Consider the following 17,646-nt stretch of genomic DNA (forward strand, 5'->3'; position numbering starts at 1 on the left):
TTCAATTTCACCTCGGTCCAAATGGATAAATTCCCCAAACAATACAAATGATTATTTTATAGGGGCCAGTCATCCCTTTCCCCATTGAGAGGACAAAATCCCTCTCTGCCTTACAGTATCCAGAGGACTGACTACTGCAATGTGTGTTAGATACCAAACATGGGTACAATAGTGTTATTCTGAGAACTTTGATGTCATCTATATGGATATGTAAGGTTTAATATGCTGTATGTCTGTGGCCATCTGTATTCTGTTCAGAGTAAACCTGTATTGTACTCAGATTTCCCTCTCAGGCCATCACACTAAGGTGTGACCCCCTTCCTAGAGAATGTTAGCTGGTTTGATCTGATTGGCTATCATAGTTGTATTACTTCTGATTTGGTCTGTGGTTGATCAACAACTGATTTCAAATACAAACAGGTGGTATAAAAGTACTGATTGACCATTGTTCTGTCTCTTTTTGCTCTTGTCCACTATATGGAAAAGGTTGTATGTAAAATGCTCCCTACTACAATACCAAAATATTAATTGTAATCTCATGGAATCATTCAGGGTGCTATGCTGTACTGTATATATATATATATATATATATATATATATATATATATATATATATGTTCAAGTTACAATACATTTGTTTGTTTGATGTGAATAATAACCTAACTGAAGCAGCTATCATTAACTGTGACATCCAGTCTCATATACTGCAGAGTAGCCTGAATGACATAGGAAGCACTGTCAAGTTAGCTCCTGATTGGATTACCTGAGGTACGTGAAAGCTGATTATGTATACATCCACTAAGAAGGAAAGAAGTAAAAGATATGACGCTGATTTATCTTTGGCCACTCTTTAACGGCTCCACAATTAATGGTAATTGGGTCTCCTTAATTGGAAGAGAAAGTGTTACCTCAGGTTTCCTTGAGGTTCCTCTGGTAAAGTAGAACCTTCTGGTATGGTAGAACGTGTTGCCAGCAATGGCTTTCACAACAGATGATTCATGAATGTGTGACAGGATCAGGGGGCTCAATTGATGAGAAGGATCTTAGTTAATATCTAAGCTTAGTATTTCAGTCTTGTTGGATCCTCTGGGGACACAATGCACCATTGTGCAGGTCTGTGCCATTACACGTCACCTCATTTAAAGTGTGACCAAATACCACTACTTTTCTGCTTAGTTGTACACTCTTTTGTACAGATATCTAATTGTGTAGGAGTCTTACAGTCTTACATAAAGAGGGTGATACATGACCTCTGGGTGAGAGAATGCTGTTGAGAAGATTACCCTGGCCTGATTGAGTGAGATCACAGCTGCCCAGGGATAGACACTAACTAAATGAACATCTATAAACAACTTATAGTCCCCACCGCTAGACACTTCATATAGACCTGTTTTGATAGGTAAACAAAATGGTAATACCAGTTTAGTCACCTCATGGTTAGTGTCCACCCTTAGATGGATGGGGAATCAATCCCCGGTTGAGTCATACCAAAGATTATCAAAATGATGCCCCATTAAGGCCCTGCGACACACTAGCTCCATGTCCAGGTGGTAAACTTGTACATCAAGCTGCCTAGCGTTACATAAACAGGATCCTTTCCTATGGGCCAGTCTGGCTCAGAGAAGACTACTAAAAGCCATGTTCACATTGGCAGTTTGAAGTGACTCATCCTATTTATTTGTATATCCGATTTGAATCTGTTATTATTCCTTCAGTCTGAACAGCTAAAAATCACATGGACTCTGATATTTCAAGCCACATTTCAAACCACCTTCGTAGGTGGTTTGAAATCAGATTCCTGGTCATGTGACTTGTCTGAAGGGTCAAATCTGATTTATTTGCCCTCAAGTGGTTTTCAGACTGTTATTTGGTGTATCTTGCTAGCTACACGGTTCACAGTTTTACAATAACATGTGGTAGCTAACTAGCTTGTTATTTGTTTGCAAACAAATGAGTGAATGTGCTAGAAAAGCTAAAACAGCTACGTAGCTCACTAGTTGACTGCTGTGGCTAGCCAAACAGGATTTATTTGAACATTGGGATCATCTTATCCTTTGAAAGTGTTCTTACACTATGATTTAGAAAATTCTATGCAACTGGAAAACGTCAGGCATTGTTGTCTCCTTCGCTTGCTACATAACTTCTGAGTGATCGAAAGGATGTGCACCACCACCAATCAGCCTACAACACTGCGCACACACCCGTCGTTACAACTAGCGTAGCCATGTCAGCAAATGACTGCTGTCTGAACACATGTAACGGATGTGAAACGGCTAGCTTAGTTAGCGGTGTGCGCTAAATAGCGTTTCAATCGGTTACGTCACTTGCTCTGAGACCTTGAAGTAGTAATTCCCCTTGCTCTGCAAGGGCCGCGGCTCTTGTGGAGCGATGGGTAACAACAATGCTTTGTGGATGACTGTTGTTGATGTGTGCAGAAGGTCCCTGGTATGGGCGAGGGGACGGTTTAAAAAGTATACTGTTACACACAGAAATATGATTTGGTCACTTGCAACTTGCTGTTTGGACAGTCAGTAGTCCAAAACAGATTTGAAAAACAAAACTGATGAGCATTAAGGCCTGCAGTGTGAACAAGGCTGTACTTACTTAAAACAAAATGGTAGTAGCTCCATGATACCCTAGGAGTGGGGATATTTGCCATAGACAAGGTTTACACTGGTTGCCTGTAGAGGAGAAAATGTTGACCTGATGGCTCCATCACCTGGCTACAAAGATTCCAGCGCGGTATAATATAATGAATCCTCACCTTGGTCATTAAGCAGCTCAGATTGCAATGTGTTGAATATTTCACCCAATAAAAAGGGAGTGACATCAATTTGTATATTTCAAATCTTTTAATTGTCTTCATCTTATTTCTCTCAAAATTACATAAGGACTTGTGTTCTAAAAGTGAGCATATACGCATGAATTCAAAGGGTAAGCTAGCAAGTGCACATAAGGGACTGTCCCTTTCACAACCAACAGTATCAAGTGAAACAGTATCATGATAAAGGAAATAGCATCACAAAATGAGAGAGATCACTAGAGTTGCATATACTAAAGTTTTATTCTACTGTCAGTGCAAGTCTACTTTACGGATGGTGAGAGAACAATTGGGTTAACACAACCAATAAGGATCAACTTAATATTAAGTTTTATATTGAGCTGTTATCTCACTGTGACAAGTAGCACAATATCTCCTTGTGGAGTAAATTAAGTCTAAGTATTGAATTTAATCTTAAAATTATTTGGCTTGACCACAGAAGCACATTATGCCCACTGCCTGAGATCTGCCTGAGCGATACAGAGCAGGCACAGGTTGCCTCTAACTGCTGATATAGGATCAGAATAATATACTTTTTTTCATCTTAATGGTTAAAATGAGGACTGAGGATAAGGTAATCTGATTCTAGATCTGTGGTTTGGGGCAACTTCTACCTCCAACAAGAGATCCACCAGTCTCTTCTGGTTGAGGTAATCAGTGCTGGGGGTGCTGTGTCATGTCTGTCTGTCCTCTTGTGATATCATCAAATAGGCCTCTCTGGTCCCCTCTGTGGCACTCATGCCAGCACATTCTTACTTCTTCTTTTTCTTCTGAGGTCCTTTTAAAGAGAGCGAAAGAGAGTAGTAGTAGTTCATTAACAATTATTCAAAGGTTGGTTTGGAATTCTCAGTGTTAGAGTCTATCCTGCCCATGATATAGAAAACATACACATGCCCAGTACATTCATAAAAAGTGCCATTGTTTGTCGTTACTTAGCAATGCACTGCTACTACTTTGACAGATCCATCGTCATCTGCACTCCCATGCAATTCATAAACTTGATCTCCACTGTAAAAAGTAACTAGACATTGTCTCCAACATTTGTAGCATTGTTGCAATATTAAAAGTCGATCTCCATTGTATCCTATAATAATGGACGAGTCGGGACAAGTCAGACAGGCAGCTTTTCTCAACCAGTCAAAATCATGAATCAGCATGATTTTTTATAGATACAAAGTAATGTCAATCAAAAAACAGGTCAAACAAAACGCAGCTAGTTTGCCCATCTTTACAACTTCAGCCTAAAGTGATGGTGTTAACTGTGTAGATGGCTAGCTAGCAAGGGGGAAAGACAGAGCAACAATTTATTTTGTTTGCCATAGCAACCTGCAAAGTTCTGGGTGGTTTTCCTTGACATGTCAGTCAATATGAATAACTAACGACTAGAGAACGCCTAAAATTGCACTTGACAACCAGTGTTAGTGAATGTAGCATCACATTTAGTTGAAAAATGTATGGTTTGGGAAAGAATATTGCTTTTTAATGCTGGTAACCCATTTTATAAAAGTAATAACACACCCATAACCATGTCTTAACACCAAAGGTAAACTTCTCTGACAAACTGCCAAATCAAATTCATAAGCCTTGTGGCACTCTAGAAGAGAGACACTGCTACTTTAAAATGGTGGGGGCATCTAAACGGTGTGCGGTTATTCCCTGTCATAAAGTATGAGAGCGGTCCCACCTGCAGATCCCGCAGTGCTCCTCCAGATTTTGTGGTTGAGTTTCTCCCCCAGCAGGTAGAGGGGGGCCAGGGTGATGCAAGCCACCCCCAGGAATATAACCAGGCCCACGGGACTCAGGCGCTCCATGATGGGGTAGACCCAGATACCAGCCGCATGGTGCACCCACAGAACCCTATGATGGGGATGGAGGATTGTTCTAGGAGATTTTCTAAATGTTGTCAAAGTATCATAACATTCAGTCAAGGAAAGGAGAGGGGAGGAGTGAGCGAGCGAGACAAAGAAGACTTGAAGAAACGGAAAATGTTTAATCAAGCCACAACAACTTAACAATATGATTGATTGAATTCTGCTTACCATCCCAGATATACAGCAGAAAAGAAGGCCAGACCTAGGATGCCTCTCATCTTGCTGCCATATCGATGAGGCTGAATATACATCTGCAGCAGAGCCAGGGGCAGGATGATAGTGTGCTGCAAACAGAGGGAAAAGACATGACAATTGAAGAATGACATAAAACAACCCTATCATCGTAGCCCCATGTGTAACAAATGTGTAGACCATTGCACGTGTTAATGCATTGTGGCCACATAAACAAGGGTATGACATGTTAGTGTTGGGCCAGAACAAAACCAATGCACCTCCTGGAACAGATTGAGAAACAATGAGATAGACTGGAGAAATTGAGAAATAGGTCCGGCTATTGTGTAATCGTTGTTGTGAAACATCTACAGAGGGTGTCTGCTAGACTGTTTTACAGCTCGCAACTGGTTAAAACCAGTTCTGACAAAGTATTCTACTGTCAACTTGTAAAACTGGCTAAGTATGTACTGTATAGGTGTAGTAGAGAAAGAGGCCAGAAAGTGTGAGAAGAGTGTCCATTATGCACTGACAGATTACTAATGTAACTAAATTGGGCTCAGTTGGTTAAAATATTGGGAACACCAAATTGCTGTGTGACTAGCTACATAAATTAATTTACAATGCAACCATAATATAATGATCATAGGAGACAAAGCTATGTGAATCTGAGTATGATCCTATAAAAAAAAAATCTCTTCCCTTGAATTTCTAGCAAGAAATTTCTAGCAGGAGCAATGTGATACAAAGCCAGGCTGAGCAGCACTGCCAATTGGATGAAGCCCCAGCTTTAAATGAATACATTGGGATCACTTTAGTACAAAGTCCAGCACGTGCAAATGATTGTGTGCTTACCAGAGCATGGTTCAGCCAGCTAGGAATAATATCATCTAGAAACTTAGGATAGACCATCTCTCTGTCATAGTGATATATCGACCAGAAGGACAAGAACACAAACTGGGGAGAACAGAAGAGGAAAGGGGTTATATTTTGTCCAATACAAAGCAAGTTATCAGTAATAAAGGTAGCTTATGCGCGAACAGAAAATATAAATACATAACATGTAGAAAAAAGGGGGGGGGGGGGAAAGGCACTTACTGTCCCAATAGGAAACGCCAAAATAGTGAAAATGGTATCTCTTAATTTCACTAGGAGGAGCGGTACACCACACTTCAAACTTTTGGATGGCAATATCAGGTGGATGATGTCAATCAAAACAACGAGTCCGAAGAATACGGTCTGCAAAACCTGTGGAATAATGATTCAGTGATGGTTAGGCCACTCTGAACACTATGGCTAGCTATACAAATAAAGCAGTGAATTAATCATTGTCTAACATGTCTTGAAGCCACAGGAAGATCAAAAGGGATGTAAATGCAGACGAGGATGTGGAACCGATTTCTAACATACGCTGTCGTTTTTTGCCTACTACTGTACATGTCCCATTCATTCCAATGACATTTCGTTTGCGTCGCCCTCGATGTCAACAACCAAGCACATTTACCAGATTGAGGAAAGTCAGATATTTCCAGCGGCCTCCAAATGTTTTGGCTCCTGGATGTACCTCTGTGCTTTTCAATGAGCAATTCGCCGATAACGTAAAGATATACCATGAAAATATTACTAAATGAATAAGGAGATATGATGCCCATGACATAGTCGTAGCCATTTTGACAGCTCCTGAGTCTCCGTATGGACGCAGTGTGCGCCTACGGACCTAATGTGAATCAATGGCACGTCCTAGAGGCCGAGTACAGTACTGCACAATGTTCATGAAACGATTCACAAAACACTCGATATTAAAGGCCGAGTATGTAATTAGCCATGTAAACACCTTACTCTGCTTATTTTAGTAATCGCAAGGCATACGCCGATTAAAATACCTGGTTTTCTGAGCAATCGTTCTGCTTATTTTAGTAATCGCAAGGCATACGCCGATTAAATCACCTTGTTTTCTGAGCAATCGTTCGAATTATAAGGACTAAAGAGAAGGACGCACTACCCTCAATGCACATTCCACGCTCCAACCGCTCTTCATACAGGGGAAGCCGTTTCGGGTGCGATGTCAGGTAGCCAACAGGAGATTTCGTTAAAATTGCTAAATTACATTCACATGATTTAAAACCTACAGCAATACGCTTCTGGAAAACATTTTAGCCATTTTTTAAAACGAGTGTTTCAACATAGTTGCATCAGAGCCTTCTGGCTAATATCATAGACTGGATCTAACGTTGTTTTACAGGGAAATAGGTCTATGTACTTGTTATGTTAGTTGAAGCTAACAGTATTTTACAAAATTGTTTTCTAAAAGGTTTATATTTGGTTAGACTATGCTATCTATAGTAGCAAGCTGGGATCTCATTGCTCAAGTTGGTCCATTGTTTTGAAAATAGCTAGTTAGCCACGCCCAGCTAACATATACGCTACATGACCAAAAGTATGTGGACTCCTGCTTGTCGAATTTCTCATTCCAAAGTCACGGACTTTGCTGCTATAACCAACATTGCTGCGGGGACTTGCTTCAATTCAGCCAGTTAGGCCTGGCACTGATGTTGGGCGATTAGGCTCGGCTCGCAGTTGGCATTCCAATTCATACCAAAGTTGTTTGATAGGGTTGAGGTCAGGGCTCTGTGCTGGCCAGTAAAGTTCTACACCGATCTCGACAAACCATTTCTGTATGGACCTGGCTTGTACACGTGGGCATTGTCATGTTGAAACAGGAGCCACAAAGTTGGAAGCACAGAATCGTCTTGAATGTCATTTTATGCTGTAGCATTAAGATTTCCCATCACTGGAACTAAGGGACCTAGCATGAACCATGATAAACAGCCCCAGACCATTATTCCCGATCCACCTAACTTTACAGTTGGAACTGTGCATTCTGACAGGTAGCGTTCTCCTGGTATCTGCCAAACCCACATTCATCCAACTGCCAGATGGTGAAGAGTGATTCATCACTCCAGAGAATGAATTCACACTGCTCCAGAATCCAATGGCGGCGATCTAGAGCTTGTGTGCGGCTGCTCGGCCATGGAAGCTCATTTCATGAAGCTCCCGACGAACAGTTCTTGTGCTGACATTGCTTCCAGAGGCAGTTTGGCACTTGGTAGTAAGTGTTGCAAGCGAGGACAAACCATTTTTTTCTCGCTTCAGCACTCGGCAGTCCCGTTATGTGAGCTTGTGTCCTACCACTTCATGACTAAGCCGTTGTTGATCCTAGACGTTTCCACTTCACAATAACAGCACTTACAGTTGACTAGGGCAGCTCTAGCAGGGCAGACATTTTACAAACTGACTTGTTGGAAAGGTGTCATCCTATGACAGTGCCATGTTGAAAGTCACAGCTATTCAGTAAGGCCATTCTACTGCCAATGTTTGTCTATGGAAATTGCATGTCTTTGCGCTCAATTTTATACACCTGTCAGCAACAGGTGTGGCTGAAATAGCCAAAACCACTAATTTCAAGGGGTGTCTACATACACTATATATATATATATACACACACAAACGTATCTAATATCTGTTATCCTAAGTAAAGTTATTTCTCTGCATCGTTTGTCATTGACAGCCTCTACATTTACAGTGCCTTGCGAAAGTATTCGGCCCCCTTGAACTTTGCGACCTTTTGCCACATTTCAGGCTTCAAACATAAAGATATAAAACTGTATTTTTTTGTGAAGAATCAACAACAAGTGGGACACAATCATGAAGTGGAACGACATTTATTGGATATTTCAAACTTTTTTAACAAATCAAAAACTGAAAAATTGGGCGTGCAAAATTATTCAGCCCCCTTAAGTTATTACTTTGTAGCGCCACCTTTTGCTGCGATTACAGCTGTAAGTCGCTTGGGGTATGTCTCTCAGTTTTGCACATCGAGAGACTGAATTTTTTTCCCATTCCTCCTTGCAAAACAGCTCGAGCTCTGTGAGGTTGGATGGTGAGCATTTGTGAACAGCAGTTTTCAGTTCTTTCCACAGATTCTCGATTGGATTCAGGTCTGGACTTTGACTTGGCCATTCTAACACCTGGATATGTTTATTTTTTAACCATTCCATTGTAGATTTTGCTTTATGTTTTGGATCATTGTCTTGTTGGAAGACAAATCTCCGTCCCAGTCTCAGGTCTTTTGCAGACTCCATCAGGTTTTCTTCCAGAATGGTCCTGTATTTGGCTCCATCCATCTTCCCATCAATTTTAACCATCTTCCCTGTCCCTGCTGAAGAAAAGCAGGCCCAAACCATGATGCTGCCACCACCATGTTTGACAGTGGGGATGGTGTGTTCAGGGTGATGAGCTGTGTTGCTTTTACGCCAAACATAACGTTTTGCATTGTTGCCAAAAAGTTAAATTTTGGTTTCATCTGACCAGAGCACCTTCTTCCACATGTTTGGTGTGTCTCCCAGGTGGCTTGTGGCAAACTTTAAACGACACTTTTTATGGATATCTCTAAGAAATCGCTTTCTTCTTGCCACTCTTCCATAAAGGTCAGATTTGTGCAATATACGACTGATTTTTGTCCTATGGACAGAGTCTCACACCTCAGCTGTAGATCTCTGCAGTTCATCCAGAGTGATCATGTGCCTCTTGGCTGCATCTCTGATCAGTCTTCTCCTTGTATGAGCTGAAAGTTTAGAGGGACGGCCAGGTCTTGGTAGATTTGCAGTGGTCTGATACTCCTTCCATTTCAAAATTATCGCTTGCAGAGTGCTCCTTGGGATGTTTAAAGCTTGGGAAATCTTTTTGTATCCAAATCCGGCTTTAAACTTCTTCACAACACTATCTCGGACCTGCCTGGTGTGTTCCTTGTTCTTCATGATGCTCTCTGCGCTTTTAACGGACCTCTGAGACTATCACAGTGCAGGTGCATTTATACGGAGACTTGATTCCACACAGGTGGATTGTATTTATCATCATTAGTCATTTAGGTCAACATTGGATCATTCAGAGATCCTCACTGAACTTCTGGAGAGGGTTTGCTGCACTGAAAGTAAAGGGGCTGAATAATTTTGCACGCCCAATCTTTCAGTTTTTGATTTGTTAAAAAAGTTTGAAATATCCAATAAATGTCATTCCACTTCATGATTGTGTCCCACTTGTTGTTGATTCTTCACAAAAAAATACAGTTTTATATCTTTATGTTTGAAGCCTGAAATGTGGCAAAAGGTCGCAAAGTTCAAGGGGGCCGAATACTTTCGCAAGGCACTGTACCTGCTTATTCCCTGGCTTTGTCCACGTCTTTTACAGATGCCCTCCATTTATACATCCATAAACTGATTACATATTGCCCACTTCCTTACCAGACAGTAGCAAAACAAATCATTTCACTCAACTTTTTAAAAAGTGTTGTAGACAATTTACAGATCATAGTCTTAGCCCAAAACTAATGACTGTTTCAGCATCTACAAAGTAGCAAATATTTAAAAAGGCAATGACTTGTGACTGAGTATATATTTAATAACATTCTAAAACAATACATTATAGACCTGCTAAATTAACTCACATCTTGCATAAAAAACTATTAGAAACAAAATTAAATTCTGTATTTATTTTAGAAAATTAAGCAAAAAATTGGATGACTTGGTGAAGGTGTGGTAGAGAGAAGCTATCTGTTTTCATCTGTGGTGCTCGTTCAACATAGCATTGGAGAGTCCTGTGAACATCAGCAGTCATGAACATGTTATTCTGAACATCATCTTCCTAATTGAGAACTTTGACATATTGGCATAACATGAAATTTGATGTGCAACAGCATCACCTCCATAAAGTCTGTCAGTGGAGGCTGCTGAGGGGAGGATGGCTCACAGTAATGGATTCAACGGAATGGTATCAACCACATGGATCACATTTGATACCATTCCATTGACTCCATTCCAGCCATTATTATGAGCCGTCTTCCCCTCAACAGCCTCCACTGAAGTCTATATACATGTTTAAAGATTTTCAGTCAAGCATGTTGCTATGATGTGTTGAAGGGGGATTAGTGAGAGTATGCCTAAAAACACACAGTACACCAGATAAGAAAAGATGACCCTAGCCCCCGGCACAAACTATTGCAGCATAATTACTGGTGACTGAGACAGAGGGGTTGTGAGACACTGGTGCTGTTCAACGGACAGGGCCAACCAGGAAGGAGCTTAGCCAACCACTCTGAGGCACAGTTGCCCTAGATCTTGTATGGATTAAAAAAAAAAAACATACTATATGGTGCAATAAACATGAGTAAATTAGTTTAGCTGTGGCAGCTAATGACACAGTCATGACACTGGTGGTAGACCTGTATGTCCCATCCACCCGCTTCAGGATGTATTTCTCCCTGTGTTGCTTGACCAGGAGTCCATCAACGGCAGCTCTCATGTGTAAGATCCATCGGTGGTCAGCACAGGGAGAATCTGTCAGAGACAGAGTTGTGTTTGGCAGATCTGAAAGAGGCACAGTTATTTTAACGAGTTTAGTCCACTTGACAATTCAACAGAATTCAATCGTCATGCGAATTAACTGTATAGCATGAGACAGATAGCAACACAGTGCAATTAGATTAAAAACTATGGAATATAATACAAATCTAGTTCATCCCTGAGCTGACTAGGGGAAAAATATGATGTGCCCTTTAGCAAGGCACTTTACTAAATGACTAAAATGTCAATGTAAAACAATAACTAGCGAGCGCGTTGTTATTGTTCTATAGGCTGGTCTGCAGATGCTTGACTACTTGATTATGATGTTGTGGCTGTTTAATTTCATGAACATTGAATTAGAGCAACAACTACCTAGCTTCATTTGATAGATAATTTCAGGATTTTTTTTTATTTTACTAGGCAAGTCAGTTAAAATTCTTATTTACAATGACGGCCAACCCGGACGACGCTGGGCCAATTGTGCGCTGCCCTATGGGACTCCGGGGAGGCAGGTAGCCTAGTGGACTAGTAACCGAAAGGTTGCAGGATCGAATCTCTGAGCTGACAAGGTAAACATCTGTCGTTCTGCCCCTGAACAAAGCAGTTAACCCACTCTTCTTAGGCCGTCATTGGAAATAAGACTTTCTTAACTGACTTGCCTAGTAAAATAAAATCACGGCTGCTCGTGGAATCAAACCAGGGTCTGTAGTGACGCCTTAGACTGCTGCGCTACTCGAGAGCCCAAGAAAAGCAGCTCAATTAGTAAGCCAAAAAAATGTAAATCTTCAAATTTGTTTAACATTGAAATCAAGATATAATCCGAGATATTTGACCTTAACTCTGTAGAAGATTGCTCTCATCTCGTCTGGGCACTGCATCAGCCTCACACCTGGGCATCCACTCTGGTCTAGATTCTACAGGGAGCTAGCCTGTTCTCTTCAAAACATTAACTAGCCAATTTAAACAAATGTTAGTTACAACCAAATGACAAGTACATAGACATTTTGCTGTTACGCAACGTAATTACAACCATAAATTACAGGCTAGCCAGAAGGCTCTAATTCTAGCTAGCTAACCCCAGTCAAGAACCAACAAGGCAGGTTCAGGCACCGTCCAGCACGCATAGCCGCGGGAAGTAGTTTGGGGTGGGGTGCTGCAATTCGTTAAAAACATTTTTTTGTGGGGTGCAGTAGGAAAAACAATGCCTGCTCTAAAGACCTAAAGACATCCGCGACTACAGCACCAGTAAAGGCCCAGTACACTACTTTTGTGAAAGTAGTCTGATAATTATCTGTACAAAAACAGTTAATCTGATAATAGTTGTGGAATATAAAAATAGTTGCTTGATATACACTACCAATCAAATGTTTAGGGTCACTTAGAAATATCATTGTTTTTGAAAGAAAAGCATATTTTTTTTGTCCATTAAAATGATCAGAAAGACATTGTTAATGTTGTAAATTACTATTGTAGCTGGAAACGGCAGATTTGTAATGGAATATCTGCATAGGTGTACAGAGGCCCATTATGAGCGACCATCACTCCTGTGTTCCAATGGCACGTTGTGTTAGCTAATCCAAGTTTATAATTTTAAAAGGCTAATTGATCATGAGAAAACCCTTTTTAAAATTATGTTAGCACAGCTGAACACTGTTTCCACTTCACAGTAACAGCACTTACAGTTGACTGGGGAATCTTTAGAAGGGCAGAACTTTGACAAACTGACTTGTGGAAAGATAACATCATATGACGATGCCACGTTGAAAGTCACAGCTCTTCAGTAAGGCCATTCTTCTCCCAATGTTTGTCCATGGAGATTGCATGGCGGTGGGCTTGATTTTATACACCTGTCAGCAATAGGTGTGTATGAAATAGCCGAAACCACTTTCGTATATATACAGTTGAAGTCGGGAGTTTACATACACCTTAGCCAAATAAAACTCAGTTTCACAATTCCTGACATTTGATCCTAGTAAGAATTCCCTGTCTTAGGTCAGTTAGGATCCCCACTTTATTTTAAGAATGTGAAATGTCAGAATAGTAGTAGAGAGAATGATTTATTTCAGCTTTTATTTCTTTCATCACATTCGGAGTAGGTTTGGTAGCATTGCCTTAAAATTGTTTAACTTGGGTCAAATGTTTTGGGTAACCTTCCACAAGCTTCCCACAATAAGTTGGGTGAATTTTGGCCCATTCCTTCTGACAGAGCTGGTGTAACTGAGTCAGGTCTGTAGGCCTCCTTGCTCGCACACGCTTTTTCAGATTCTACCCACAAATTTTCTATAGGATTGAGGTCAGGGCTTTGTGACAGTCACTCCGATACCTTGACTTTGTTGTCCTTAAGCCATTTTGCCACAACTTTGAAAGTATGCTTGGGGTCATTGTCCATTTGGAAGACCCATTTGCGACCAAGCTTTAACTTCCTGACTGATGTCTTGAGATGTTGCTTCAATATATCCACATAATTCTACGTCCTCATGATGCCATCTATTTTGTGAAGTGCACCAGTCCCTCCTGCCACAAAGCATCCCCACAACATGATGCTGCCACCCCCATGCTTCACGGTTGGGATGGTGTTCTTCGGCTTGCAAGCCTCCCCCTTTACAAACATAACGATGGTAATTATATGGCCAAACAGTTCTATTTTTGTTTCATCAAACCAGAGGACATTTCTCCAAAAAGTATGATCTTTGTCCCCATGTGCAGTTGCAAACCGTAGTCTGGCTTTTTTATGGCGGCTTTGGAGCAGTGGCTTCTTCCATGCTGAGCGGGCTTTCAGGTTATTTCGATATAGGACTTGTTTTACTGTGGATATAGATACTTTTGAACATGTTTCCTCCAGCATCTTCACAAGGTCCTTTGCTGTTGTTCTGGGATGGATTTGCACTTTTCGCACCAAAGTACGTTCATCTCTAGGAGACAGAACGCGTCTCCTTCCTGAGTGGTATGACGGCTGTGTGGTCCCATGGTGTTTATACTTGCGTACTATTGTTTGTACAGATGAACATGGTACCTCCAGGCATTTGGAAATTGCCCCCAAGGATGAACCAGACTTGTGGAGGTCTAAAAAAAACATCTGAGGTCTTGGCTGATTTCTTGAGATTTTCCCATGATGTCAAGTAACGATGCACTGAGTTTGAAGGTAGGCCTTGAAATACATCCACAGATACACCCCCAATTGACTCAAGTGATGTCAATTATCCTATCAGAAGCTTCTAAAGCCGTGCCATTTTCTGGAATTTTCGAAGCTGTTTAAAGGTAGTCAACTTAGTGTATGTAAACTTCTGACCCACTGGAATTGTGATACAGTGATTGTAAGTCAAATAATATGTCTGTAAACAATTGTTGAAAAAATTCATGCACACAGTAGATGTCCTAACCGGTTTGTTAACAAGACATTTGTGGAGTGGTTGAAAAACGAGTTAATAACTCCAACCTATGTGTATGTAAACTTCCGACTTCAACTGTATGTTAGCACAGCTGAAAACTGTGTACTGATTAAAGAAGCAATAAAACAGGCCTTCTTTAGACTAGTTGAGTATCTGGAGCATCAGCATTTGTGGGGTCGATTACAGGCTCAAAATGGCCAGAAACAAAGAACTTTCTTCTGAAATTCGTCAGTCTATTCTTTTTTTTCTTCTTCAGGAATGCTTGAACTTTATTGAAATTTAAAGGAATGAAGAGCTGGGATGAGAGGTTAGGGGAGAGGGGAAAGTAAGACAGTCTATTCTTGGTCTGAGAAATGAAGGCTATTCCATGCGAGAAATTGCCAAGAAACTGAAGATCTTGTACAACGCTGTGTACTACTCCCTACAAAGAACAGCGCAAACTGGCCCTAACCAGAATAAAAAGAGCAGTGGGAGGCCCCGGTGCACAACTAAGCAAGAGGACAAGTACATTAGAGTGTCTAGTTTGAGAAACCGACGCCTCACAAGTCCTCAACTGGCAGCTTCATTAAATAGTACCCGCAAAACACCACCTGTCTCAACATCAACAGTGAAGAGATGGGATGCTGGCCTTCTAGGCAGAGTTGCAAAGACAAAAAGCAGTGTGTCAATAAGCAGTGCGGCTTGGCGGGTCGTGTTTCAGAGGACACATGGCTCTCGACCTTCGAGTCTGTACCGGAGTTGCAGCGATGGGGCAAGACTGTAACTACCAATTGGATATCGCGAAATTGGAGTAAAAAGTATATATATCAAAAAAGAATAATGAGGCAAAAGTTAAAATGGTGACAGGCCAGTTGCCACTCCTTTGCAGGTCTTTCATGCCTGCTGTACCGGTCTCCTTGCAGGTCTCACAATGGAGCTCTGGCAATGCCAGATTATAACAACCTAAAAGTGAGGAATGGGTCAGTAAAGTTGATTGGTTTAAAATTCAAACATATTGGAATAAGACAAACTAAATAAAGGTATACTGCATCCTTAGTATCCATGGTTACAAGTGCAACAGATCTGCCAGGGCAAACCCTAATTGCTGGTTGTGGACACAGACAAAAACGTTGCAGGATCTCTACAGGCAGAAGACATCATATATCCAAATACAATTAATGACAAAGGATATTGTTGAAGGAATTCTAAATTCCTCTGTTTTATTTCCCAATCAAAATTAAACACTCTGTCAATGCATTACGAGGTTTGTAAGACCCTTAATTTATAAGAATTGACAGAGCCCCGGTCTTAAAAGTCAGGTAATAGCATTTAATTCAAGAGAGTACTGCCTTCATACACATTTTACCACAGGTTATAAACTGAAAATGACATCAGCGTTTTCTAAATGTTCTATCTCTTCTTGACACTGGTAGAGAGGCCCTATAGTTCTCGAGCCTTCCCTCCTCGCCTAAAGCCAAGGTCAGTCAGTGTAGATAAGCATTCTAGACAGTCTGGAGATAGTCCGTCCCTGCCATCTGGAGATAGTTTGTTCATTCATTTGTACCAAGGCATTGTTCTAAACTCCTGACTATATTATATACAATTGGGAATGGGAGCAAGAGAGAAAATTCATACATGTACAGTACATAATAGCATTTGGACTAGTCAGTCCTGATTGAAATGTATACATAATTAGTCATCATTGATAAAAATTCCCTTAACAATATTCAACTCCAAATGACATTCAACATGGCAAGGAAGGTAAATAGAATTAGTGATCTTTAAAACACTAAAAAGTTACCAATTTGGTTTGGATCAAATCAAAATCAAATCAAAGCTTAATTGGCACATGCTCCTAATACAACAGGTGTATTAGGAGCATGTGAAATGCTTACAAGTCCTTAACCAGCAATGCAGTTCAGGGCTGCTGTCAATGGCTGATTCCTGCAGTAGGAGGCAGTGGCTGTAGGAAGCCTTTCATCATGGCATCCCGATTGTGGAACACAAAAAGAGAATGCCCGGCTCTGTCAAAATCAGCACCAAAGAAGGGACACGGAAGGCGGTCGCTACAGTGCAAGACAGCTGGGTTGGTACCACACTGTTGCCAGTTGTCAATGAGATAAGGTCTCGCCTCCCTCAGCCTTTCTGAAGTCATTTGTTGTCTGCTAGCCCCGTCTGATGAGGCTGTGAGCGATGGTGGCGAGACCTCATCGTGGACATCGGAAGTCTCAAAGAGCTCCTGGAGTAGGGCATCTGTCCAAAAAATAGCCGCAAGATTAAGAAAGCATTTAAAAGTGACAGATTGAGGTATTATGCACTTGAATAATGACGCAACTAATTAAAAGCAAACACAAAATAAACATCCATCTTTGCATCTACCACACAGCTGCTATTCAAACAAATGAAAGAAAATGTGTTATGCACTACAAATTAAGTCTATTGTAATTACTGTTGGAATCGGCTAAACTTTGAACATTGAGATATTAAATAAATGATAGAGAAGAAGCCTAGAATAGAAGGGGTGAAATATACTGGGTTTTAATGTCAGAAGTTAATGGTTCTCTGTAGGAAGACAAATAGCTTTGGAATGTGTTGGGTGGAAGGGAGGAGAGCAAAGTGTTGAGATAGGGGAGACAGATGGGTACCTGTGGATTAGGGGAAGGAGGGGTTGAGGTGATGAGGTCAGATCCCCTTAAGGGAATAATCAGGGTTTAGTATCTGGTTACCCTCTTCCCGTAGAGCCATAAGATGTAAGAATTGGAGAGAAGGAGTGTCTTAAGTTTGATGTATATAACTGTGATGGTGAGAAATGTTTGGCTGTCTGAATTACAGCTGTACAGAACCTTCGGGCAGAATTCAACTTGGTTAAAGCTTCTCCAGTGTCCGTGAGTTATTTACTCTGAGAAATAAGAACAAAAAGTGGCATCAGACAACTGTTGATATTGGAGAAACACTACAAAAAAACATATGAAAGTACATGGTAGCATTATTACATCCTCAGTCAAAAAAAGAAAGTA

The 17,646-nt window shown here is 40.9% G+C and overlaps 1 protein-coding gene across 2 annotated transcripts; it reads right to left on the minus strand.

Moving 5' to 3' along the window:
- Positions 1–2,839: 2,839 nt before the first annotated feature.
- Positions 2,840–7,005, minus strand: adtrp1 (androgen dependent TFPI regulating protein 1). Of its 2 annotated transcripts, none has more exons than XM_035741315.2 (6): positions 6,866–7,005; positions 5,962–6,111; positions 5,719–5,820; positions 4,861–4,976; positions 4,506–4,678; positions 2,840–3,599 (listed from the first exon to the last, which is right to left on the minus strand). In XM_035741315.2, the coding sequence occupies exons 1-6, from the start codon at positions 6,899–6,901 to the stop codon at positions 3,574–3,576; spliced, it is 603 nt and encodes a 200-aa protein (XP_035597208.1). In that variant the 5' UTR covers positions 6,902–7,005; the 3' UTR covers positions 2,840–3,573. The 2 variants fall into 2 exon arrangements, with proteins under 2 accessions (XP_035597208.1, XP_035597206.1); XM_035741313.2 differs by lacking the exon at positions 6,866–7,005 and adding an exon at positions 6,368–6,810.
- Between the last annotated feature and the right edge of the window lie 10,641 nt (positions 7,006–17,646).

Source organism: Oncorhynchus keta, chromosome 28, assembly GCF_023373465.1.
Source record: "Oncorhynchus keta strain PuntledgeMale-10-30-2019 chromosome 28, Oket_V2, whole genome shotgun sequence".
Taxonomy (NCBI): domain Eukaryota; kingdom Metazoa; phylum Chordata; class Actinopteri; order Salmoniformes; family Salmonidae; genus Oncorhynchus; species Oncorhynchus keta.

Coding starts and splice junctions, on each gene's coding strand:
- adtrp1 (XM_035741313.2), bottom strand. CDS start 6,532: ATGGCTACGACTATGTCATGGGCATCATATCTCCTTATTCATTTAGTA. Junction 4,977..5,718: donor GCTGGCTGAACCATGCTCTG/GTAAGCACACAA, acceptor CTCTGTTTGCAG/CACACTATCATCCTGCCCCT. Junction 3,600..4,505: donor GAGCACTGCGGGATCTGCAG/GTGGGACCGCTC, acceptor TCTCTTTAAAAG/GACCTCAGAAGAAAAAGAAG.